A 27,073-nucleotide genomic window follows, 5' to 3' on the forward strand; every position below is an offset into this window, starting at 1 on the left:
CCTCCGGCAAGGACCTGGCCTTCAGAGAAACATGGAGCATGCCCTGGGTTTCCCTCAGCCAGGCCCTTGCTGGAGGAAAGGATTTCCTCCCTCCAGCAATGGCGTGGCCGAGGACCTGGCTGAGGGAAACCTGGCGCGTGTTACCTTCCATGGCTGCCGCTGTGTCTGCCTCCCCCTACTCTGCCACCTCCTCCTTCGCATCCTCGTGGGGCAGCCCAAGGAAGAAAAAAGTCCTCCTCTCTCTCCCGAGCTCTCTCTGGCTCAGCAATGCTCCCTTCCTCAGGCTGCCCCAGGAGGAGTCACGGAGGAAGGGGAGGAGGAAGAGGCAGACGCACCGGTAGAGGCAGCCATGAACACTGCAGCGGTGGGGAGAATAAGATACGCCGCCAAGCCCCTGGAGGCGCCTCAGATAATACGGAGTGTCGGATAAGCGGAAGACGGATAACCAGAACTCTACTATATTAGAATACAGTGATAATCTTAAAATAAATCCTAATGAAGTTGAATTAAATTCCAAATCAAGATTGCCATTGGAATATTGTTTTTTTTGTGTGTGTGTCTGTGTTTGCAAATAACACATTTCTCCACAGAATAACTATATTTGAAAATACATGATTACTGAAACTTTATAGAATATTTTGTAACCTACCTGGAAATATATTATCTTTCAGGAAATCTTCATGCTTCTCAAAGAAACTCTAGATTCAAGAGTAGCACAATACCTGAGCACTCATAAACGACCTGGTCAGTCAAAGCAAGTGGAATCCACCAAAGAAACTCCTTTGTTTTTGCAAGGTAGTCACTGCTTGTAAAAATGAACATGCTGATTTCATCTTCAATGGTTTTTAATTAGCTTTTTGAATATTTAATTGTCTTATCACAATAGTTGGCTGTCACAGTGGCAGTACACTCCTCTTTGAAATAACCAAAGCTGTAAAATGGTTATTAATTTTTAATATATTATGTTAGTATGTATAGAGATGAATTAGGCCAGCATTAGATGTCCTGTTAACTTGGGTTTTGCTATTAGGTATTTATCCCACAAGAAAACTACTACTGCTACTATTACCCTCCTGAAAAGTGTAATCAGTGGGGTGATAGATTATGGTAGAATCTATTTCTAGCAGTAAATTAGCTAATGGGCATATGTAGGGCTGATTTGAAAAAGAGAAAGATCGAAGCTCTTCCTTCCTCCTTGCATGCCTCTGTATTGTTTTCCATTAACCACATAACTTCCATAGGATAAGAATCTCTCTAGGAAAAATGAAAACAACTGTGACAAAGGGGGTGTTTCTGAAAGAAATAGTTGCTTGTTTTCTTGTTCTTCTGAAAGTTTTCAGTTATTCCTGTGACCAAAGCAAGCAGTTGCACCTGTCTGTATTTAGAATGCTCTTGTCTCCTGTTCTGGGTTTCATATTGTCCAGCCAACCTTACTTTTTAGAAGTAGTACTATTACTTCCTTTGCTACTCTTAAAGACTATGTTGTCATAGAAGGCTAGCTGCATTTTGTGTCTCTGCTCTTCTTCCTCATAACACAAGGTTGTTCCTTCTGAAGGAGCTGAGTCTTCTATCCGTGTGGACCTCTCCGATCATTGAGATTGGTTCCACAAACCCTATGTGTTTCCCCTCTAGAAGAAGAAGGGAGGTTAGGCAGCCAGAAGAGAGAGGATCTTTTTAGTGGACCTTACTGGCCTGTGAAATGTGCCTAGGTTTCTCCCTTTTGCCTTTTGGCAAGCTCTAAACTATATTCCATTATTTGTCTTCATTTTTAAAATTCCAGATTTTTTAAAACTGAGAACCAGTTTGCACTTCTTCCTCCTTGGTCAGCCGTCTCATGACTGAATAGCTGGCTGAGTTGGAATGGAATGGTGCGGTTTTATTAAATGACATTGTTTCATTCGTTTCCCCCTTCTTATTGTTTATTTTTTCAAATACAGACAGCTTTTTAAATTGATGTTATTTTATGCTGCCTTGAAAGAATATTCTATTCTGAATTGCATAAATTCCATAAGTAAATAAATGAAGTGTGTTATGGGTTTACAAATGTATTCTCCAAATAATAAAATGGGATTACAGAATTTTTGGTATCATCACATGGAGAAACTCTTCAGTAGATAGAACAGAAAAATCCCATGGAATGTCTTTAGTGTGGATAGACATGGAAAATGTGCTCAAGCTGGCAGAATTCCAGGCATCTTGCTGCTTTCTGTTACTTTGTACCACTTCTCTTGCATGAAAGAAATGACATGAATGTCTTTCTAACACTCAGGGGAAATAGTCTGTTGCTTATGTTCCTGCGTGGAAAATAAAGAACCATGGAAGGATCTGTATAACGTATTTGGGATAGATTTGTTGGCCATGCAGCAAAATGTAACAAAGTCCACAACAGAGTGCTATCTCCATTGGCCAACAAAAATGCAAAAAATATAGACCTTGTATCTCAAAGAAAATATGGAATAGGAAGTGCTTGAAGGCTATTACACCGAGAGTACGATCCTATGCAGGTCCATTCATAGGTAACCCTATGCATTCAGTGGTGTTTACTTTTAGGTATGTTCAATCAGGATCAGATCCTAAATCTCATTTAGGGGTATAAAATGAGTCTCAACTTCTGAAAACATGCTTAATTGCAGATGCTTGCCTTCCATATTACATCATCCAACCTGGCTGAGAACATGTTTTCAGGACTGTTTGCTGCAGTTAAATTTTAGATATGTGTGTTGGTGCTTCACATTTTCTCACATACTGTGGTTAGATAAAATCTGGAAAAAAACACTTCTGAATTTCTTTCTTTGGCTAGGAAAGTGGGAAGTCAAATTTTGAACTTGGTGTGTGTATATGGGTGGTGGTGAAAATTGTTTTCTTTGTTGCTGATCTTTTATTTTGTTTTTTGTTATTTGTTGTATGTGTGTTGTAATACAATAAAGATTTAGAATCATAGAGTTGGAAGAGACCATATGGGCCATCTAGTCCAACCCCCTGCCATGCAGGAAAAACACAAAGTATCCCCGACAGATGGTCATCCAGCCTCTGTTTAAAAGCCTCCATAGAAGGAATTCCACCACACTCTGAGGCAGAGAATCCAACTGCTGAATAGCTCTGAAAGCCAGAAAGGTCTTCCTCTAATGTTCAGGTAGAATCTGCTTTCCTGTAATTTGAACCCATTCCTCCGAGTCCTGGTTTCCAGGGCAGCAGAAAACAAGCCTGCTCCCTCTTCCTTATGACATCCTTTCACATATTTATACATAGCTATCATGTCTCTAATCTTCTCTTCTGCAGGTTGAACATACCCAGCTCTTTAAGCGACACCTCATACAGCATGGTCTCCAGACCTTTGATCATTTTAGTTGTCCTCCTATGGACACCTTCCAGGTTGCCAATATCTCTTTTAAACTATAGTGTTCAGAACTGAAAATAGTATTCCAGGTGAGGTCTAACCAAAGCAGAATACAGAGGCACAATGCCTTACGTTGATCTAGACACTGTATGCTTCCTGATGCAGCCCAAAATCCCATTGGCTTTTTTAGTTGCTGTATCACATTGTTGGTTCATGTTCAACTTGTCTACTAAAACTACCAAGATCTTTTTCATATGTACTGTTGTTGAGCCAATCGTCACCCATCCTGGCTTTGTGCATTTAATTTTTTCTGCCTAAGTGGAGTATTTTACATTTCTCCTTGAAATTAATTTTGTTAGATTTGGCCCAGCTCTTAATCTGTTGAGGTCACTTTGAATTCTGATCCTGTCCTCTGGAGTATTAGCTATCCCTCCTAATTGGGTGTCATCTGCAAACTTGATAAGCATGCCCTCTAAACCTTCATCCAAGTCATTAATAAAGATGTTGAACAGTACTGGGCCCAGGACCAAATCCTGCGGCACTCCACTAGTCAATTCTTTTCAGGATGAAGAGGAACCATTAGTGAGCACTCTTTGGGTTTGATCGCTTAATCAATTACAAATCCACCTAACAGTAGTATTTTTAGCCCATATTTTACTAGTATGTTATATTAAAAAGACCCCACATTTGGGGATCTGTAGCCTGAGTAGAAAGCTAAAGATGATAATACTGGAAATTACAAGGTGTTTCAAAACGATGGGCCCTATTTGAATATGAGGTTGTACAACAGGTGGAGGGCACAAAGAGCATTTATAAAATGTCTAATAAAACATAACTTGATTCCTCATTAAGCCGTTCATAACTTTTTGTGTAATTGTAACATGTTACCACCATCAAGTTGGGTCCATCATTTTGAAACATCCTGCATTTTCAGATTTAGATAGACATTTGATTTGATTGAAACCTGATCTTGGTTCTCAAGATCCCCAACCCCGTTTACTCCTATTTTCATAGTAATTATAATACATCAGAAGTTTCTCCGACTGGCACAGCCAAAGCATCACCCATGTGGATCTTTGTGACTTGCAGTTAGAAGATTTTTTTAAAATCCTGTTTCAGAAGTTGTCCACACAGAGTGCTGGCCCTCCTGATACCAGGAGTACAACAGGCAGCTTGCTTCTCTGTCGCCTCTTAGACTCATTGCATGACACAGCTCTGCCAGACAGCTAGGGAGGAAAGGGGGGAGGGGCTGAAACCCGGTCCTTGTGCCTACACAAAGAAATGTATTGTCTAAGCATATCTTGCAGAATCTGGCCTTTAGAATAGCTTTAGATGGCAGCGTATTCATTAACAGTCTGATCACCGAAAGAACTGTTTTGTTTTTTAGTGGTTTGAGTGTTTAGGACCTTTAATTCTTATCAAGTGTAGTTCCAATATAAAGCTGTATGCTTTAAAAAAATAACCAAGAAGCAAGTTTTGCTCAGAGCTAGGAAAACGTAAGTTATGTACACTGTTCCTCACCATGCTGAACTGAATATCATATATCAGGCATGGGCAAATTTAGACCCCCTGGGTGTTTTGAACTTCATCTCCCAGAAATCCAAGCCAATTTACCGGCTGTTAGGAATTGTGGGAGTTGAAGTCCAAAACATCCGGAGGGCTGAAGTTTGCCTATGCCTGCTGTATATGTAGTCAAGAAAGGCCCTCAATGTTACTGAAAAGTAGTAAGAGACTTAAAGTGAATATTTCTTTCATATGTATTGAACTCTAAAACTCAATGATGTATGGTTCTCGAGTGCTGAGGACACCTTCCCACTTCCTTACATTTTAAGAACATTGCTGACAAGTCTTCATTGGCTGTGAGATTCTGTTCCTTATATCCCAAAATTGGGATTTTTCTAAATTCTGAATATGGAAGAGATCATGCTGTTTTTAACTGCCAGGTCTTTTTAAAAATGTCTTTATTAACATAAAAATATTTTATATGTGAACAATGCTTAGGAAAAAAGTAATTAAACTACAAAAATAATAAAATAATGATAATTTTTTTAAAAAAAACCTTAACACTACTGACTTCCAACTTCTCAACTGGTGATTATAGTTATTATCAAATGTATCTACTTCCTCTAAACAACTATCTTAATTAACTTCTGCAATAACAGAAACTGCTTTTAACTGCCTATTCACCTTAGAGGCAGAAACAAGAGCCACCTTATGTCTTCTCAACACAGCTAGACAGCCTTAGGTGGTGTAAGAAGATGCCAAAGACTCTGAAGAGCTCTTCTCCCACATTCTTTTTTTTTCTCACTAGGTATGAGAGAGCTGGTTGAGTAAACCTTTACCAGCGATGACCAACATGCTGAACTAAATCAACCAGACTGGCTGTTCAGCACCTCATACCTCCAGCCATGTGAAGTCAGTGAGAAGATTGCATACTTGAAGCCAGGTTACAAGGATAGCTGAAAAATTCTGTGCTACAGCCTGCTGAAATAGCTGTTAGTGATGACAGTATGCTTGAAAAGGACATTCTGTCTTAATCATGTAAAGTCCCACTTTCAGTCTGGAGAGGTTCAGTTTGGACAGAAATTTACCACCTTCTGTTTTGTGAGAATTTGACTTATTTATCTCAAAATGTGTTTTAATATAGCATTTTCATCAAGAGCTTCAAGGTAGCATGCCATAGAATCATAGAATTGGAAGAGGTCACAAAGTCCAACTAACCCAGCCTGTTGCCGTGGCTGAGCACACAACCTAAAGCACTGCTGTCAAATGGCCATCCAGCCTCTGCTTAAAATATCTACCATGCTCCAAGGAAGTGGTATTCCATTGATGAACAACTCTTACCAATGTCATTTTACGGGGAAACAGCATTATCAGAAAACAGAAAATGCAAAACCATCCCTGAAATTGTCCTAGGCTGTTGGTGAATTCTTCAGAAGCATGTGGCATTCATTCCTTGGCATGGGTTTTCTTTTCTCCTGCCTTTATTCACACTACACCTCGTTTCATCTGTCTTTTCTCCTCTAATGGAGGAGAATGAAAGATAAACCCAACACTTCCAAAAGGCTTCTAGTGATCCCTGAAGGAGCTACCTAGCCTGGATTTCTTTTCTGTTGCCTTCCTTCAGGGCACACAGATTTTTTTTTTTAAAAAAAATCTAACCACATTATTTCATGTTATCAGGACAGTCGTTTCAAACATAAAGGAATATCAGGGATCTGTGGTTCCATTTCAGATAACTATTATTTGCATGGACCACCCCAGTTGATCAGACAGTGGCTTGTCCAAGATATTTGCATTTTACTCATGAATCCCACGAACTTTTTCAATTTTTTTTTTGGTTCTAACTTCCAGGTTTCATATCCTGCTGTGTGAAAAGTACTGAAATGTGATTATTAAAAAATCTTTTTACCTTTTTACCTTTGTCAACTTAAAATTAAAATTAAAATCTTTTTACCTTTTTACCTTTGTCAACTTGATATAGACACAGGGTCTACTCACATCCCAATTTGCTCTTCCAAGAATTTTCAGCGCTTTATCAGTCACCTTGTGTTTACAATATTTATATGGTGCACTTTACCCAGTCTGCTTTTATTACCTCTCCGTTTTAATCCATGTTTTTATTAGTTTTTGTCATTTATTTTTATTGGGTAATGTTTAAATTTTTATAATTGTGGATGTTTCTTATCTATTTTTGTGTTTTATATTGCTATTGTTTTTATTTCGGGCTTGGCCCCATGTAAGCCGCCCCAAGTCCCCTTTGGGGAGACAGAGGCGGGGTATAAAAATAAAATAATAATAATAATAATAATAATAATAATAATAATAATTATTATTATTATTATTATTATTATTATTATTATTATTATTATTAAGGAACAGGGAAATTGGAAGAAATGTAATTCCGCGAGGATGATATAATGGTAGATATAGGGTGCATCTACACTGTAAAATTAATGCAGTTTGATACCACTTGAACTGCTATAGCTCATTGCTGTGGAATCATGGGACTTGTAGTTTGGTGAGGCACCAGCCCTGTTTAGCAGAGAAGGCTAAAGACCTTGTACTACTCTACAGCTCCAATGACTGCATAGCATGGACCCTCTGCAGTTAAAGTGGTGTCAAACTGAATTTATTATATAGTGTAGAGCAGACATGAGAAAACTTTGGCCCTCCAGGTGTTTTGGACTTTGGCTCCCACAATTCCTTACAGCCGTTAAGCTGACTGGGATTTCTGGAAGTTGAAGTCCAAAACACCTGGAGGGCTGAAGCTTGTCCATACCTGGTGTAGTGGCACCCATAGTAATTATTTCAATCAATTTTGATGCGAAACATGTAATGTTTTTCTTAATGTTCCTAAACTTCTCATACTATATGTGTTCCTCTCTGGTTTTGGGCATCTTGAGCTTTTCAAGCTGACTTTTGTATAGAATTCAAATGAAAGCTCTTCTCTGTAGCTCCAAGCTCACTGTTGAAATGTTGAGTGAAAAAGGATAATTAAGGGATTAAATTTAATTGAAAGCACATATTGTCTTCAAGTCATGCTCAATATCAGTATGTCTATGCAGGTAAATCAATTTTCTTTATAAATAAATAGTTGGTGTATGCTCCAGACAAGTACTTATTTTTGCCTTTCCACCAAGTTTGCCTTCAAAAAATAAGTGCTTTCTCTTTTACCCATTGATCTAGATATTCGAGTATTTTAGCCCCTCCAACACCGGAGAGGAACACTTCAAATACAAAATTTATAACAAGAACTGCTTAATTGAAATCTAAAATTGCTAGGTTGCAAAGAGAGGGGGAATAGATGCTTTTGGGGGGGGGGGGGTACGACAAAAAGCCTCACAATCTGAAGCATGGTAGTGTCAGGTACAAAACAACATTTTGAGAACACTGCAGGGCCTCCTCAGTCCTGTCTTGTAGTTTTGGGGAAAACTTTGCTGGATTCAGTCACAGAGCTATTTCAGGTGCCAGGTTTTGTTGGGAAGGAAGCACCTGCCAGGCTACTCCAGATAACTCCGCAGCTCAGAGGCATTTTCCCAGGCTCCCAGGTGAATGGTCTTTAATAGCCGTGGGAGACAGCTTTCCCCCATTCTTCGCCATACCACAGACTCGTTCTGGCAGCCTTCGATGCTCAAGTCAACTGGATTGTTGAGTTCTTCAGTAAACATGTGTTGCTTGGTAGCTTAACAAAGAAGGCTGACATGATGATACTTCCTCTGGGGCTGGGGACACTGAAGGCATCCCAAGCAGGTTAGATTACTCTTCTGCTTCTTTCAAAATTCCTTTCTGATGGTGAAATTTCACAACTTGCAGTGCTGTACTTCATCCGTCATAGTGTTGGTTCTGTAGTAGGCTGAATCATGTACTACTGGATAGCTATCTATTTTAACAAATGAATTGTGAGCAAAACAATATTGTTTGAAATTATATATAGACTCTTTTTGCCTTAAGAATGAAATTGCTTATCTCTTAGCAATTTTACCCTGTGTAAGCGTAAAAATACAACCTTGCATTGCATAAATATTTGTGATGCTTTCAACAGTAACTAATTTTGGTAGTTCAAGCTTTTATATCATGACATGGTCTACCTGTTTAGGCACATGTAATGAGCAACACGGGTAAGTGATTACTAATTTCATCTAATGCACTGCTTCTTAAACTGTGGGTCCTGATCTCTAATGCGGTCACCTTAGCTCTATGTTGGGGGTTCTGAAAAATTTGGAAACAGTAAAAGATTTCTGAATGACACTAAGCAGCAACATGCAGTGTTTACAATGGACTCTGCAGAAACACATATACCTGAGGTAGAGTAGAAATTTCTTGGGAGGAAAGGGGTTGTGAGTGGAAAAAATGTAAGAAGCCCCAATCTAATTCACTGCGAGTCTCAACCCCAGATGGATCGTCTTAGCTCAATGTTGGGGTCCCAAAAAAATTGGGCAACAGTAAACGTTTCCTGAACATTACCTAGTGGGTGTTCTAGACATTTACACAAATCTCTTGTGTAGTGTTTATTGTGAACTCTGCAGAAGATGCTTCAGCTGTGCTTCATAAAAGGAAAATCAGCCTGTTTTGCAAGCCTTGCTAATGCAGATTTGCTATCAATAAATATTTGATTTTTATATCTATTGTATATATCTATGTACCCAGGATCATATAAACATTTATCTAGCCAAACAGGCCACAAGTGGAAAAAGTTCTTAAAACCCTGATCTAATGAAATGCCCATCTAGCACTTTGAAACTAGTGGTTATTGTTAGCCTTTATGGTGGCCTAAGTTTCTTAGGTATACTGCTAGACATCACAATGGCTGTTTCTTCTAGAATGTGTTCCTTTAACTAAAATGTCTGAGCCATTTAGAGCCATTCCAGTTAAGCACACTAACCCAGTGGGGTGAGGCTGTTAATTAACCACTGTATTAATTTTCTAATCTCCAGCCACAGGGGTGTAAACCAGAGAGATGAAGGCCTTTGTCTATGGTTGTCACTTCTGAGGCACTTTTCCAAGTGAAATTTATGTCATTTGAATGAGCTCCAACTCCCAGAGGAAACCTTTTAAAATTCTCTCCCCCCCCCCCCCCCCCCCAGTATTTTCCTCTCAAGCCTCTATGCAGCGATGAGAAACCTTGCTTAATGGAAACTTTTAATAACTATTTTTGTGGATATTTTTAACCCTAGAACAATAAAGTAATGCTTGATTGTTCAAATGGGTTTCCATAAAAATGCCTGCCAGCATTTTTATGATCTGCCAACTTGTGCCAATTTCTTAAAGGAGCCAGTCATAGAAGAGGAATCTGGAGTCGAGGAATTCACATAGGGAGACAAACAGTTTCCAAGTATAGTTGTCATTACAACGCTGACATCCTCAAGAGTTGTTTGTTATAGGACAAGTAGACTTGGACAAAAGAGAAAGCCAACTTCCTCAGGACACACATCTCTGTGCACATCTGCAAACTGTTTTTCTATATCCAGGGAGAAGCCCTTCCAAATCAGGAATGACAGGTTGAAAATTAAATCAGATGTAATGGGGGAAACTGTTTTCTCACTGTGATCTTGGCTGTATTCTTCCAAAAATGCAGTCATGTCAGTAGAGCTGACCCCAAAATTAGCACTACCCACAAAAACCCCGGGCTCTGATTATTTATAGTCACATTAGCAAAGCACACTTACAAGGTACGCAAGAGAGCAGCGATGGGATCAGAGTTTTTGAGAAGCTGAGTTTTATGGAGAAAATAAATATAATGGCAGTGTAATGGTAAACTGTGTTAACATTATGAGTATTGTCTCTGGAAGAGAGAAAAGGAGGAGTAAAATGGCTCCCCAACCAGAGAGAATACAGTCTGAGAAGGAGAATTGTTGGTGAGAAAAAGAATAGGGGAATGCCATGCTTTTCTGAATGCTCTGCCTGACCATAGGAAGTGGGTACATTCTTCGTTCTGGTGTAAATCTGGGTAAATTCAAAAGCACAGATGGGATAAGAGAATGTGAATTGAGATAGATGGTTTTCAGACTATGTTGGGTGATGCTTTTCACAGAAAAAGCTTTCATCCAGACTTTTCAGAAGTTAGGGAAGAGTGTGAAAGCAGTTCCAAAAATAAGACAAAGTGTTAACCAATGAAACCAATGAAAAACATTGTTGAAGGGTTATAGGGAGACATCTGAAGGATTCAGAACACTTACTAAATTTAGACATTCTAAAGCATTTATAGGCATTGATTAGAAGGATGTTAAAAAAAGAAGAAGACCCTGAAAGAAGGGTTTGCAACTGCTCCTTTACAATGGTTAATGATTTAGGATGATTCTGCAGTCTAAGATGTAACTTGAATATTTTATCTTTGCATGTGATGACAAACAAATTAGTTTTTCATGTTCAGTGGGAGAAAATGAGTATTCCCCTGTAGTGTTCTTCCTGTATTTGACTGTCCCAAAGTGTTGCATAGGAATTTTTCTGTGAAGAAAAATATCTTTTTTGAAGAATATTCTTCATAGAAAACTGTTCTCTCTACCTCTCCCTCTCAAATACACACCTAATGTGCAAAATTCCTCTGTTGTATTTCCAATTAGATTTTTCTGACTGTGCTCCTAGTGGGAATGAATACAGGTTGCACATCCCTTATCTCAAATTCCAAAATCTAAAATATTTCAAAATCAGAAATTGTCCACATAGGTGGGTAAGGTAGTGACACCTTTGTTTTCAGATAATTTAATGTACACAGCCTTTATTATTATGTGCACAATGATCTTCAGGGTATATGTATAAGGTTTATATTAATGTCATTATTTATATTTGGGTGCCATCTCCAAGATATCTCATTAATCTAAAAACCTGGATGTTCCACTGTGCTTTTAATTAGCAGTCTCCCAATTAAGTCTGGCCTGTTCAAGTCCTAAGTCTAGCCCTTGCACCTTGATAGAGACATAGGGCTCTATCCCACATTGCCCCCCACCTCAAGTTTTCCTCATATGGCTTTTGCACTTTATCTATCAGCACTACCCTCAACATTGAATTGCACTAGTCCTACAATTGTCTCTTAGAACTGTTTTATCTAGACCAGTGTTGGTTCGATGATGTTTTTATTATGCTAATCGTGTGTTGTCTGTCTGTTATTATGATGTTGTTTTATGAATTTTATGCTTTATTTTAACTGTGTTGATCGGGCTTGTCCCCATGTGAACCATCCCGAGTCCCTTTGGGGAGATGGAGGCAGGATACAAAATAAAGTTGTTGTTGTTATGGTTGTTGTTATTGTTATTATTATTTATATGCCAATAAACATTTTCTAAAATCATGGTCCCAGCCATTTTGAAAAAATGATACTCACCCTGTCATTGCAAGTATTCAGATTAATCCATTTCAGTACAGAAGTTTTGAAAGAAATGTTTAAATCCATTTGTCCAAACTTGATGTGAGCTTTCCAGACTAAAACTGACCTCCTGTGTCAAGGTGTTTGTGAGGGAACACATGAAGTAGAGGAAGAGGGATGGAAAAATGCTTTCTGGTGAAAGATAATTTGAGAACCTTTAAAATGAGATTAAAGGCTAGATATCTATTATATATCTTTAATCACAATTTGGTCCTAATGGGAGACAAAGTGTGAATGAAGATGGCTCTATGGAGATCATTGGAACATCAGGGAAAATGTCAATAGTAGAACTTCTGTTCTTTTAAAGTAGGGCAGATTGAAGTTTCATTCAGTCTGTCATCTCTGATTCAAACAAGTGTTTCAGTAAACACAGTGGGCGTTACTTATCACTATACTTATCTGAGATAAGCTAGAAGTTTCTTAATGACATTTAATTTGATGTTGTAGTGGGGTAAAGTAAGTGACGTGCAAATTAGTTCCTTTAAATACATATGAAATATATGAGTGCTTTCATGCGAAATTCCACTCAAGAAGCATGAACTATTTGTCACTCAATTTTTTACTGATGGAGTTGCTCACAAAATAGAACATTTTATGAATAAAGAAATGGTCATGGAAAACCATTCTATTTTGCAATAATTTTGTTTGCCTGAAGTAAATCCTCAAAACAGCTAGTTCATCAGGTGGCAACAGCAAGTGCTATGATGAAAACAGCTAACCATATTTTCCTGTAATTTTATTTTTGTTTTCAGAAATGATTTCCATATTCTTTAATCTGCTCCTAGGGTTTGTCTTAACTCTTCATATTGTGACTTATGTTAGAGTGATCATTCGCTACCCGACTAAGATACAACATTCAAAGCAATAGCCATGTTTGTCTAGATTATAGTATGCAAAGGGATTTTATAGCCCAACTAGCTGTGCCCGGCCATGCGTTGCTGTGGCGAAGTCTGGTGGTATGGGAAATAAAGTATTGAGAAATTGGTGGTAGTTAAGGTCAAGGGTAAAGGTTTTCCCCAGACATTAAGTCCAGTCGTGTCTTACTCTGGAGGTTGGTGCTCATCTCCATTTCTAAGCCGAAGAGCCGGCGTTGTCCGTAGACTCCTCCAAGGTCATGTGGGATGACTACATGGAGCGGCGTTACCTTCCCGCCGGAGCAGTACCTATTGATGCACTCACATTTGCATGTTTTCGAACTTCTGGGTTGGCAGAAGCTGGAGCTAACAGTGGGGGCTCTCTCCGCTCCTCCAATTCAAACCTGTGGCCTTTCAGTCCAGAAGTTCAGCAGCTCAGTGCTTTAACACGCTGCGCCATCAGGGGATATTATTTCCTAAAGGTTGTGAATATACAATATTTCTGATTGGTTTTGTTTGTTTGTTGGAGGCAAGTATGAATGCTGCAATTAGGAAAAATGATTAGGATGTAATGGCCTTGCAGCTTTAAAGCCTGGCTGTTTCCTCCCTGAGTGAATTTTTTGTTGGGAGTTGTTAGCTGGCCCTGATTGTTTCCTGTCTGGAATTCCCTTGTTTTCAGAGTGGTGTTGTTGCGATATTTTATGTGTTTCTACTGTCTGTGGCCCTGAGAAAACAGAGGATTTTCCAGACTTTGATTATGGGAATACTTTGTTGGGAGGTGTTAGCTGGCCCTGATTGTTTCCTGTCTGGAATTCCCTTGTTTTCAGAGTGGTGTTGTTTGCGATATTTTATGTGCTTCTACTGTCTGTGGCCCTGAGAAAACAGGATTTGCCAGACTTTGATGATGGGAATACTTTGTTGGGAGTGTTAGCTGGCCCTGATTGTTTCCTGTGTGGAATTCCCCTGTTTATTTACTGTCCTGGTTTTAGAGATTATATTGTTCTGCATTATTCTATCCCAGTAATTATTTCATATTAAAGAAGAATCTCACTTATCCAACATTCGCTTATACAATGTTCTGGATTATCCAACGCAGTCTGCCTTTTCATAATCAATGCTTTTGTAGTCAGTGTTTTAAATTCATTGTGATATTTTAGTGGTAAATTTGTAAATACAGTACAGTAGAGTCTCACTTATCCAACATAAACGGGCCGGCAGAACGTTGGATAAGCGAATATGTTGGATAATGAGGAATTAAGGATAACCCTATTAAACATCAAATTAAGTTATGATTTTACAAATTAAGCACCAAAACATCATGTTAGACAACAAATTTGTCAGAAAAAGTAGTTCAGTACACAGTAATGCTATGTAGTAATTACTGTATTTATGAATTTAGCACCAAAATATCACGATATATTGAAAGCATTGACTACAAAAATGCGTTGGATAATCCAGAACGTTGGATAAGCGAGTGTTGGATAAGTGAGACTCTACTGTAAATACTACATAGCATTACTGCGCATGGAACTACTTTTTCTGTCAAATTTGTTGTATAATATGATGTTTTGGTGCTTAATTTGTATAACGATTACCTAATTTGATGTTTAATTGGCTTTTCCTGAATCCCTTCTTATTATCCAACATATTCACTTATCCTGCCGGCCTGTTTATGTTGGATAAGTGAGACTCTACTGTATATTTGTAATCTTATAGTATCTGCTCAGAACTGGATTATATGAGGCTCCTTCTTCACAGCTGTATAAAATGCACACTGAAGTGGATTATATGGCAGTGTGGAGTCAAGATAATCCAGTGCAAAGCAGATAATATAAGATTCTAAATGGGTTATATAGCTGTGTGGAAGGGCCTTGAGTCTACACTGCCATATAATCCAGTGCAAATCTGATAATCTGTGGAAGAAGCCTAAGTGAGGCCTAAAGCTGCCTGTCCCCTAACTGAAACCTGGCTGTCCCTTGGTTGCTAGGCAACCAAGTGGGCAGAGATTAGCCCTCTAAACTGGCAGCAATTGGATAAAAAAATTATTCCTCTCCCTCTAATTAGGACTTTATTTTTCTTTTCTTTTTGTTGTATCAACCTTGAGGCGTGGATGATGGGTTGTGTTGTCAAATTTTGAGGTTGGGGGGCTTGTACTTTTGTTGTTTTGTGAATTGCCGTGATGCCATCACTCTTTTATATATATAGATAGAGACTAAGTGAGATAATTAAATCAGTAGCATAAGCTTTCATACACTAAATCAATTTAGGAAACCTCCATCTGAGGTGGTAGACTTAGTTTCTGCAAGGTTGTGCTTAATTCCCTTTACATACCGTGTTTCCCCGAAAATAAGACCTCCCCAAAGAATAAGACCTAGCAGGGGTTTGGGGGGATTGCCAAATATAAGGCCTCCCCTGAAAGTAAGACCTAGCAACAGAAGCTGCAGCAGAGTTCCATTGGGAAGCATGGCTGCAGGGCTAAAACAGCACTCATACACACACCGGAGGGAGGGAGGGAAAGTGCTTGCTTTCTGTGCCTCCCTCCCTGCCTGCCTTTCCTTGCCTGTCCCCCAGCCGAGGCTTGAAGAACCTTCCGTGGCTGCTGCCGTTTCTTCCTTCCTTCCGTCTCCCTCCTGGCCATGCTGCCTTGCTTCCCAGAGGCTTCTGATTGGCTCCTGGAGCCAGGGCAAGGGAGGGTGGGAGGGAGGGAAGGAAGAGGGCTTTCCACTCCTCCCCAAGGCTTCGCTCCTTAAAGGTACAGGACGCATTGGGATTCTCCTCTCATCTTCCTATCCTATGCCATGAAACTGATTATTTTATACTATTATTCTATTGCCATATTATTATCATCATATTCTGTTACTATTATTATATCCCATTATTATATTATCCTATTAATATATTTTAAATCATTATATTATATTTTTCTATTATTATTATTATATCATTATATTATTATTCTATTATTATTCTATTATATTTTCATATTATTATATTATTATTCTGTTATTATTAAATTCCATTTTATATTACCCTATCAATATATTTTATATCATTATATTCTATAATATTATTTTATTATATTATCATATTATTATTTTATTATTATTAGCATATTCTGTTATTATTATTATATTCCATTTTATATTATCCTATTAATATATTTTATATCATTCTATTCCATTCTATTATTCTATTATATTATCCTATTATTATTATATTATTATGCTATTCTGTTATTATATCCCATTATTATATTATCCTATTAATACCATATTATTATCATTTTCTGTTATTATTATATCCTATATTATATTATCTCATTAATATATTGTATATCATTATATTATTATTATATTATATTATTATTATAGTATATTATATTATTCATCATTCATGACTACATTGAAACTAGAATAGAGAGAAATCAGCGTGGAAACCTTGTGAAACCTAAATTGCAAGAGGTACCATAGATTGTTGTACATGTAAATAATGGTAGTAACAAGAAATTCTTGATAGGATTCATAGTTTGTCTGGTTATGCTGGTTTGTGATGACAACTACTTTACAGTATATAATAAATGTTCATTTTGTTGTTCAACAATAAATGTGAGCTCTTCTTCATGGAAAAATAAGACATCCCCTGAAAATAAGACCTAGTGCATCTTTGGGAGCAAAAATTAATATAAGACCCTGTCTTATTTTCGGGGAAACAGGGTACTAAGTTTCTTAGGAAATTAGGAGCCCCCAGTGGCACAGCGGGTTTAAACCGCTGAGCTGCTGAACTTGCTGACTGAAAGGGCGGTTCCAATCTGGGGGCGGCGTAAGCTCCCGCTGTTAGCCCCAGTTTCTGCCAAAAACACGCAAATGTGAGTAGATCAATAGATACCGCTCCGGCGAGAAGGTAATGGCGCTCCATGCAATCATGCCACCCACATGACCTTGGAGGTGTCTACGGACGATGCCACCTCTTCAGCTTAAAAATGGAGATGAGCACCAACCCCGAGAGTCGGACACGACTAGACTTAATGTCAGGGGAAAACCTTTACCTTTACCTAACCATCTTCTCTTTTAACTGTTACGTATTTTTGTTTTAATTTTTGCTGGTTTGGGTGATTTATCTTAAAATGGTCAGTACAAATGTTCTTTTCCATCCTCCCATGTATTGTGTTCTTGGTGTATTTTAATTTCCTATATGTGCTTTAATTTCGCATAAATATATACTATTCATGCAAAAGCAAGAAGACCAAATAAACCTGTCTTCTTTTTTCTCTTGTAGCTGATGACTTTTACATTGAAGCCTACTTTGTCAAAAGATGGGTTAATCTACGATGCATTTGGGGACAACAAAATAGTGGTAAGATATCCTTTTGTTGTTTGGGGCCCTGCTTTTTAAGCTCTGGGACCCAGCCCCAAATGAGGTTTTCTTAGTTCAATGTTGGGGTCACAATAGAAGAAGATTTCTGGATGTCACTCATTTACACAATTCTGTTAGGAACAATGGGCAGTGTTTACAGAGGACTCTGCAGAAGATGCTTCAGCTGTACTTCATAAAATGGAAAATTAACCTGAGGATTCCAAATTCCGATCATAGTTGAAAAGGAACCATAGTGCTACAACCTTGTAGTGTAAAGGGGGCCCTTCTGTGCCCTCCTCCCTACAGCCTTCCACAAAGATTATCACGGTGAGAGGAGACTGGTCCCACCCATCAGCCAGGAGCAGCTGAGGGAGCTCACTTCCCCATTGCTCCCTGCCAGAAAACACTTGGCTGCATTTGCTGAAGGGAAGATGAAGAGCTGCTGTGTGGGTTTGGATGAGATTAAATCTCTTGTAAACTGCCTTGAGGCTCATCAAAAGATAGGATATGAATCTTTTAAATAAATGAGTGAATTTATTTATTAGGGAGTGGGGTGGGAAGATGCCAATAAGCAGCACCAAGTGTGCAGGGATGTCTTTTCTGCAGGTATCTATAGATCAGAGAGACAATGTTTCTTGGCACTAGAAGCAGAGTTTGTTCCATATGTGGGGCATCTCCTTATGTGCCAACAGTCTAGTCCTGAAGGGTAACCCACACCCAGAAATGTATTTGGTTACATATGTAGGGAAGTCTGTTTACCAAATCAGGACAAATAGTTGTGCTATAATAGTGCTCCATATTTGCTAACTCATGAATTTTCCAATGTTTTTTTTTCTAAATGCAGTCAGAGTAATGGGTTATGCACATCACATTGGCAAAGTGGGAAGACTCAGCATTTTATTGAGTCTCTGGCCTGTGATTCAATGGAGGTTGTCATGTGAGTCAGGCTTATTGTTAAAAGGTGCTGCAAGTGGATGCAAGAACCTGCTTTTGTTCAGGCTGCTTCTATAAAGCTACTTTCAAATTGATGTCATTGGACCTTATTGTGTTTCATGCTTTCCTAAGCCTAAGAGTTCTGCGAAGATGTGACATCAAGTCTTTACATTGCCAGACATAACAAACCACTCAGAATTTTTAAGGGTTAAGCTTAAAAAAACAACCAGTGAACAGAATCATGTCCTTCTTGTAATCTTATAAAACATTTGCTCCATCTACTAGATTTGTTAAAAAGTCCTCCTTAGGGTTATTCTGCTGGAGTGCTCTTGTCTATCCAAATAAGAGTAAATAGGGGAGGAAGCCTGGCTTTGGATGAAAAAAAAGCAAAATGTAATGTTTGTTAAAACATAACTGAGATCAGTTACTTTGGAGACCAAAAAGTTTCACTGCCAAAGAGGGAAAATGTCTGAGCATGCACATGATAACTTTGCACATTCTTCTTTTACAGAGTTGCGTGTATTTCCGGACCGATTCGTGATTTGTGTCACAAGGCTCGAATCCAGTCCACTTCCTTGGGTCAGTGAAAGTATGGCACCATTATGTATGAAAGAGTATTAACAAATACCTCATTTCAATGTGTACTGGTTAGGAACGTGGGTGGCTTTATATAGGTCTTTGCCATTCATAGATTCTTGGCACATGCTCTGGGGTGGAAAATGTTACATAAATACTTGGGCCAAGATGTTGAAAACTTGGAGTCAAAAATTGTTCTCTAATTCACAAGCTACACACCCATGCAGAGCTTCTGATGAAGAACATTTCAGAGAAACTACCACTTGTGACTATCCAACTATTTCTTAAGGTTTTAGAATAAGAGAAACTTGCAACCATATTTTTGATTTGAAAATAAAAAAGCCAGTTTTAAGTGCTGTTGCTTCTGATACTTCAACTATCTATACACGTAATAAAAGTGAAAATGTGTATGTGTGTATGTGCAGATGTGTTCACTTACACACAGCCTCCCGCCTCCACAAATAGCTATAGTGCCAAGTGCTCAGAAGCCTCCAAAGGCATTCTCTCCACTAACATTGCAGGTTATAGTGATTGCCATGAACATGTAGCCCAAACCCTGACAGTGTCTTCCACAAATATCATTCTGCCCCCCCCCCCCCACACACACACAATCCAAGTGAAGGCATTTATGCAGGGACAATTTCATCCTAGACGTTCTGTTTTTCCTTTTTTCCTCCAGAATGGACATCCCAGGGTTCCTTTTTCTCTCCATTAGTATGACCCCACCCACTGCCTCTCCCTTAACCCTTTCCTACCCTTTCCTATGGCACACAGCAAACAGAGGAACTGATCAGCAACTGAACAAGGGGTTTGGGGAGAATTCACCACGATTTATAGGAGTTGTAGTTGACCTACATCCAGAGAGCACTATGAACCAAACCAATGATGGATCTTGACCAAACTTGCAACGGATTATGAGACTTGCAGTACCTTCACTCACTTCCAGAGATTCCATGAATGACAGACCTGGACCAAATTTGGCACACAGACCCCCCCTCCCCATGACCAACAGAACATACTGGAGACATTTGGGGAAAATGACCTTGATGAGAGTTATAGTTTACCTACATCCAGAGAAACTGTGACCCCCCACTGACAATGGACTGGGGCCAAACGTGGCACAGAGAAGCCCCATGACCAACTGAACATACTGCAGGGGGTAGTGCAGGTATGGGCAAACTTCAGCCCTCCAGGTGTTTTGGACTTCAATCCCCACAATTCCTAACAGTCTATCGGGTGTTAGGAATTGTGGGAGCTGAAGTCCAAAACACCTGGAGGGCCGAAGTTTGCCCATGCCATGGTAAGTGGGAATGGACCTTGATATGGGGAGTTATAGTTCATCCATATCCAGAGAAACTGAGACCCCCACCCACAATGGACTGGGACCACACTTGGCACAGAGAAGCCCCATGACCAACTGAACAAACTGCAGGGGCATGTGGCAATGGACCTTGATTTTGGAAGTTGTAGTTCACCTCCATCCATAGAATCAGTGAACCCCACCAACAATGGACTGGGACCACACTTGGCACAGAGAAGCCCCATGACCAACTGAACTGCAGGGGCATGTGGCAATGGACCTTGATTTTGGAAGTTGTAGTTCACCTCCATCCATAGAATCAGTGAACCCCACCAACAATGGACTGGGACCACACTTGGCACAGAGAAGCCCCATGACCAACTGAACAAACTGCAGGGGCATGTGGAAATGGACCTTGATTTTGGAAGTTGTAGTTCACCTCCATCCATAGAATCAGTGAACCCCACCAACAATGGACTGGGACCACACTTGGCACAGAGAAGCCCCATGACCAACTGAACTGCAGGGGCATGTGGCAATGGACCTTGATTTTGGAAGTTGTAGTTCACCTCCATCCATAGAATCAGTGAACCCCACCAACAATGGACTGGGACCACACTTGGCACAGAGAAGCCCCATGACCAACTGAACAAACTGCAGGGGCATGTGGAAATGGACCTTGATTTTGGAAGTTGTAGTTCACCTCCATCCATAGAATCAGTGAACCCCACCAACAATGGACTGGGACCACACTTGGCACAGAGAAGCCCCATGACCAACTGAACTGCAGGGGCATGTGGCAATGGACCTTGATTTTGGAAGTTGTAGTTCACCTCCATCCATAGAATCAGTGAACCCCACCAACAATGGACTGGGACCACACTTGGCACAGAGAAGCCCCATGACCAACTGAACAAACTGCAGGGGCATGTGGAAATGGACCTTGATTTTCGAAGTTGTAGTTCACCTCCATCCATGGAATCAGTGAACCCCACCAACAATGAACTGGGATCACACGTGGCACAGAGAAGCCCCATGACCAACTGAACATACTGTAGGGGTTAGTGGGAATGGACCTTGATTTTGGGAGTTGTAGTTCTCCTGTATCCAGCGATGCTGTGACCCCCAGTGACAATGGACTTGGGACCAAACTTGGCACAGAGAAGCCCCATGACCAACTGAACATACTACAGAAGTTTGTAGGACTGGACCTTGATTTTGGTAGTTGTAGTTCACTCTTATCCGGAGAGCCCTGAACCCAGCCGACAGCAGAACAAGACCACAGTTGGCACACAGACCCAACTTGGTTAACTGCGGATACTGTCAGGGTTTGGAGGTGATAACCCTGGGAATCTGGGGGTTGTAGTTCACCATTATCCAGAAAACACTGAATCCAGCCTGGAACAAACTTTAGTGATATTACCTAACATCACAACCCCCCCCCCCCCAAAAAAAACAACCAATTCTTTCTTCTAATAACTCGTGCACAGCTGGGTCCCCAAGCTAGTATGAAGTATTTGTCATGTAGCAGGTAAATTAATCTTGAATTTAACTATTTGATTCTTAAGTATTATCAAGCATTGGTAAAGGAAATTTCATTTTTCTGTTAAACATACATAACATTTTTGTGTTCTTAATTTGTTCGGATGGGATATATTTGTATGTTACATTGCAACATTCTAAATTTAACTAATTAGGCAATGAAAATATTAACTTAGCTAGTCCTTGGCACTCTTTATTTTGCTGACAAGACTAATTCAGATAAAACAGGAACTAAAAATACTCCTGGAATAGTTTTATTTTTTAGAGTAGTTGAAACCTTGTTAACAAGCCAGTTTAGAACTGTTGGAGTGAAAATCTATCCCCCCTGACATTTCTTTCAAAAGTAGTCATAATTAGCAGCTGATTTCCAAATCAAAATGTATTTATTTATTGGATTTATATCCTTCCTTTCTCCCAGGATGGGATCCAAGGCAGCTGATGGGGAGTTTCTATCTGTTGTTAGGTCACCTTATCCATAATTGTGGGAATACACATTTTTATTACTTTAGGAGGCATTACTTCCAGACACACAAACATGTACATATATTGTATGTACTCGACTATAAATCGACCTCATGTATAAGTCAAGGCCATGTTTTGGGGCCAAAATTAGTGACTTTGCTTTGACTTATGAATAAGTCAAGGGTAAAATGTAGGAGCATATGAGAAACGCATCTTTTCCTCTCTTTTAAAAAGTACATCAAGGAAACATGCTTAGGAAGAACTACATAGGAGAGGATATGTTTATTTGAGGCGTTATGGGGGGATGCAGATAGAAGATTGCATTGTTGAGATGGACACTTTTTGCTTCTGCCTCTTGTCACTCTTTTACCACTGTTTCAGAATTAACCCATATTTAACTTGACCCAGTTTTCTTAAGGTGATTTTTCCCCTTTCTTTTACTAATATACAAATATATGATATTTTTCCAGCACTCATCACATTTGTCCTCCCCCCCCCCCCCCCCGCCCGCGCTTCCATGTGGTCAGCAAGGTGAGCTGTCAACATGAACTGGCCAGGAAGCTTAATGCAATTGAAACATCACATACACTAGTAGTGCAAGGGTTATTCATTGGTTTTGTATGTGCCACAAAATGGCTCCTTAGATAAAGCCAAAAAAAGATTAACACTCCATGACTGAGTTCTGTCCTTGAGACTGAAGTGGACAGATGTAGAGGAAAACTTGAGCTAACTTTTGTTACCTCCTGTGCTTGTTTTTCTGAAGAAAGTGTTATATAAAAAGCAGATCCCCCTTTTAGGCAATGCATATGAAGCCAGACTGTGGGGTAAATGTAACTCCCTGGGGTATTTTCCAAGCAGTATTAATGTAAATTCTGTCTTAATCTTGTGGCTGAGGCCTGAGTCCCATGTGTCCATTGTTCATGCTACTTATCCCTGATCTGGTGGCTGCAGAGTACAGCAGCAATTGCCCCATCTCTTTTACGTAGAACTATTTCCTGCTCCTTAAATTGGGCTCAGAAATCCTATGTGCAGCCTCTTGCCTAGGAGATAACTGCATATTAATTTATCTTGGTAATTTTGAGTGCAGGCAAAGACAGAGAAAGAGAAACATAGGAAACTGTCTTCCGTTGAGTCAATCTATTGGTCCATCCAGTCAGTTCTAACTACCATCACCTATTTCTTATTTCTGTCTATAGAGATTCTTGTGGTCTCCCATCCAAACACTAATCAGGCAGAGTACTTCATAATTTCACAAATCCAAATAGATGTATTAAGTGTAGTACACACACATACAGAGAGAATGAGAGGGGGACACACACACACCCTAAGAGCATAGTACAATTTGAAGACATTATTGGGTCAGTAAGATGTCCTAAACAACAGAAATGGCCAATATTTCCCTGCCCCTCCATAGCTTTCACATGCAAGTTGGGAAGGTGAAGGTGGGATTCTGGAGGGAATCGTGAATTTTAAATGCTATTTTAAGTGTATTTATTATATTTGAATCTGTATTTTAACCTAAATCCACATTGTATTATTTCATTGGTTTTTTATTTTTTGTATTGGCTTGGTTTTAAATTGTGACCAAAATGTGTGAAAGTTAGCTGCCTTGGGTCCCCATGGAGAAAAAGGTGGAGTAAGAATAAAGTAAATAATGATGATGATGATGATGATGATGATGATGATGATGATGATTATTATTATTATTATGTTAAATAGTTGCTCTGCATTATTTACACAGTAGCAGAATTTGTATTTTACAGCCTGCTGTTTGGTTTGGATAAAAGAATGCATAATACTGACAAATAAAAGATTATGAATTGGAAGGGCATGACCTGAGGTTTAGATGGCATGGATATTTATAAAGTCAAAGTTATTGTAGATTTTAAAAATCGTTTTGGGATATATCTTATTGAGCCTATAGACTAGATATAAACCCAAGTTGTGCCCGAAAACTGCCTCAGTGGGTATCAAAACAAAAAGCCTTTTATAGAAGAGAAACTATGAGTAAAGAAAGGCAGTTGATTTATTAAGACCTCCTTGAGATTTATCAAGGAGAATAAAAAATTATATTTTATGAGCAGTTGGTAAAAGAAGGATACAGTTTTCAGAGTCATTGAAGATTATTGCAATGCATGATCATCAACAAGATTGTTGTATGTGCAGAAGAATTCAGCACTATCTACTATGCAGAAATGGTTGTTGAAATTGACACATTTGGTGGAAGTGGACAAATTGTCTGGCTTGATTAGAGAAAGGTAATTGGTAATATTTCTGAAAGATTGAAAACTCCTTATAGACATTTTGTGGAAAAAAATGATCTGGTTTTGAGCATTAGAAAGACCATAGAAAGAAGGAAACATTTAGTAGAAAGAGGTGAGAGTATATAAATCTATATATATAAAAGAGTGATGGCATCACGGCAACCCACAAAACAACAAAAGTACAGGCCCCCCAACCTCGAAATTTGACAACACAACCCATCACCCATGCCTCAGGGTTGATACAACAAAAAGAAAAGAAAAATAAAGTCCTAATTAGAGGGAGAGCAATAATTGTTTTTATCCAATTGCTGCCAGTTTAGAGGGCTAATCTCTGCCCACTTCGTTGCCTAGCAACCAAGGGACAGCCAGGTTTCAGTTAGGGGACAGGCAAATTTAGGCCTCACTTAGGCTTCTTCCACAGATTATCTAATTTGCACTGGATTATATGGCAGTGTAGACTCAAGGCCCTTCCACACAACTATATAACCCATTTAGAATCTTATATTATCTGCTTTGCACTGGATTATCTTGACTCCACACTGCCATATAATCCACTTCAGTGTGCATTTTATACAGCTGTGAAGAAGGAGCCTCATATAATCCAGTTCTAAGCAGATAATATAAGATTATCAATATACAGTAGACTCTCACTTATCCAACATAAACAGGCCGGCAGGATAAGTAAATATATTGGATAATAAGAAGGGATTCAGGAAAAGCTGATTAAACATCAAATTAGTTAATCATTATACAAATTAAGCACCAAAACATCATATTATACAACAAATTTGACAGAAAAGGTAGTTCCATGCGCAGTAATGCTATGTAGTAATTACAGTAGAGTCTCACTTATCCAACGTTCTGGATTATCCAACGCATTTTTGTAGTCAATGTTTTCAATATATCGTGATATTTTGGTGCTAAATTCATAAATACAGTAATTACTACATAGCATTACTGCGTATTGAACTACTTTTTCTGCCAAATTTGTTGTCTAACATGATGTTTTGGTGTTTCATTTGTAAAATCATAACCTAATTTGATGTTTAATAGGCTTTTCCTTAACGCCTCCTTATTATCCAACATATTCGGTTATCCAACATTTTGCCAGCCCACTTATGTTGGATAAGTGAGGCTCTACTGTACTGTATTTACAAATTTACCAGTAAAATATCACAATGAATTTAAAACACTGACTACAAAAACATTGATTATGAAAATGCAGACTGTGTTGGATAATCCAGAACATTGTATAAGCGAATGTTGGATAAGTGAGATTCTTCTTTAATATGAAATAATTACTGGGATAGAATAATGCAGAACAATATAATCTCTAAAACCAGGACAGTAATAAAGAAATAAAGAAAGTAAATAAAGCAAGGAAATTGGAAATTCCACAAAGGAAACAATCAGGGCCAGCTAACACCTCCCAAGAAAGGATTCTTCCAGAAAGGAAGCTGAGAAGGCAGTGAAGCACTATGTATTACCAAAGTCATTATTATTACTATCATTACTATTGTTGTTGTTGTTGTTGTTGTTGTTGTTGTTGTGTTGCGGTCAACCGTGAAAATGAATACAATCTGGCTCCAAGTATTCAAAAACACTAAAATCAGAATATATAAAAATTAATGTGGTTTAATAAAACAGAACAATACAATCTCTAAAATCAGAACACTAAATAAAGAACAACACTCTGAAAATAGGGGAATTCCACACAGAAAACAATCAGGGCCAGCTAACACCTCCCAACAAAGGATTCCCATCATCAAAGTCTGGCCAATCCTCTGTTTTCTCAGGGCCACAGACAGTAGAAGCACATAAAATATCGCAAACAACACCACTCTGAAAACAAGGGAATTCCAGACAGGAAACAATCAGGGCCAGCTAACACCTCCCAACAAAAAAATCACTCAGGGAGGAAACAGCTAGGCTTTAAATCTGCAAGGCCATTACATCCTAATCATTTTTCCTAATTGCAGCATTCATACTTGCCTCCAACAGACAAAAAAAAACAAAACAATCAGAAATATTGTATATTCACAACCTTTAGGAAATAATATCCCCTGATGGCACAGCATGTTAAAGTGCTGAGCTGCTGAACTTCTGGACCGAAAGGCCGCAGGCTTGAATTGGGGGTACTGACAGAGCCCCCACTGTTAGCCCCAGCTTCTGCCAACCCAGAAGTTCAAAAACATGTAAATGTGAGTGCATCAATAGGTACTGCTCTGGCGGGAAGGTAACGCCGTTCCATGTAGTCATCCCACATGACCTTGGAGGAGTCTACGGACAACGCTGGCTCTTCGGCTTAGAAATGGAGATGAGCACCAACCCCCAGAATCAGACATGACTGGACTTAACGTCAGGGGAAAACGTTTACCCTTTACCTTAACTACCACCAATTCCTCAATACTTTATTTCCCATACCACCATTCTTCGCCACAGCAACGCGTGGCCGGGCACAGGTAGTCTTATATATATAAAAGGATAAAAAAAATTCAGCCTAGGACAAAACAACAAAACTACACATCCCAGAAACACTAAACTTGGCAACACAACCCCTCATCCATGCCTCTATGTTCATACAACAAA

At 39.0% G+C, this 27,073-nt stretch overlaps 1 protein-coding gene across 1 annotated transcript in view; it reads left to right on the forward strand.

Annotated features, from left to right (window-relative positions):
- The window catches only part of slx4ip (SLX4 interacting protein), a 97,623-nt gene that overhangs the window by 48,309 nt on the left and 22,241 nt on the right, over nt 1–27,073 (forward strand). Inside the window, exons 4-6 of the mRNA XM_062957719.1 lie at nt 672–795; nt 17,330–17,407; nt 18,852–18,919. Coding sequence (XP_062813789.1) covers nt 672–795; nt 17,330–17,407; nt 18,852–18,919 — 270 coding nt within the window. The remainder of the gene's footprint in view (nt 1–671; nt 796–17,329; nt 17,408–18,851; nt 18,920–27,073) is intronic.

This window comes from Anolis carolinensis, chromosome 1, assembly GCF_035594765.1.
Source record: "Anolis carolinensis isolate JA03-04 chromosome 1, rAnoCar3.1.pri, whole genome shotgun sequence".
In the NCBI taxonomy this organism is placed as follows: domain Eukaryota; kingdom Metazoa; phylum Chordata; class Lepidosauria; order Squamata; family Dactyloidae; genus Anolis; species Anolis carolinensis.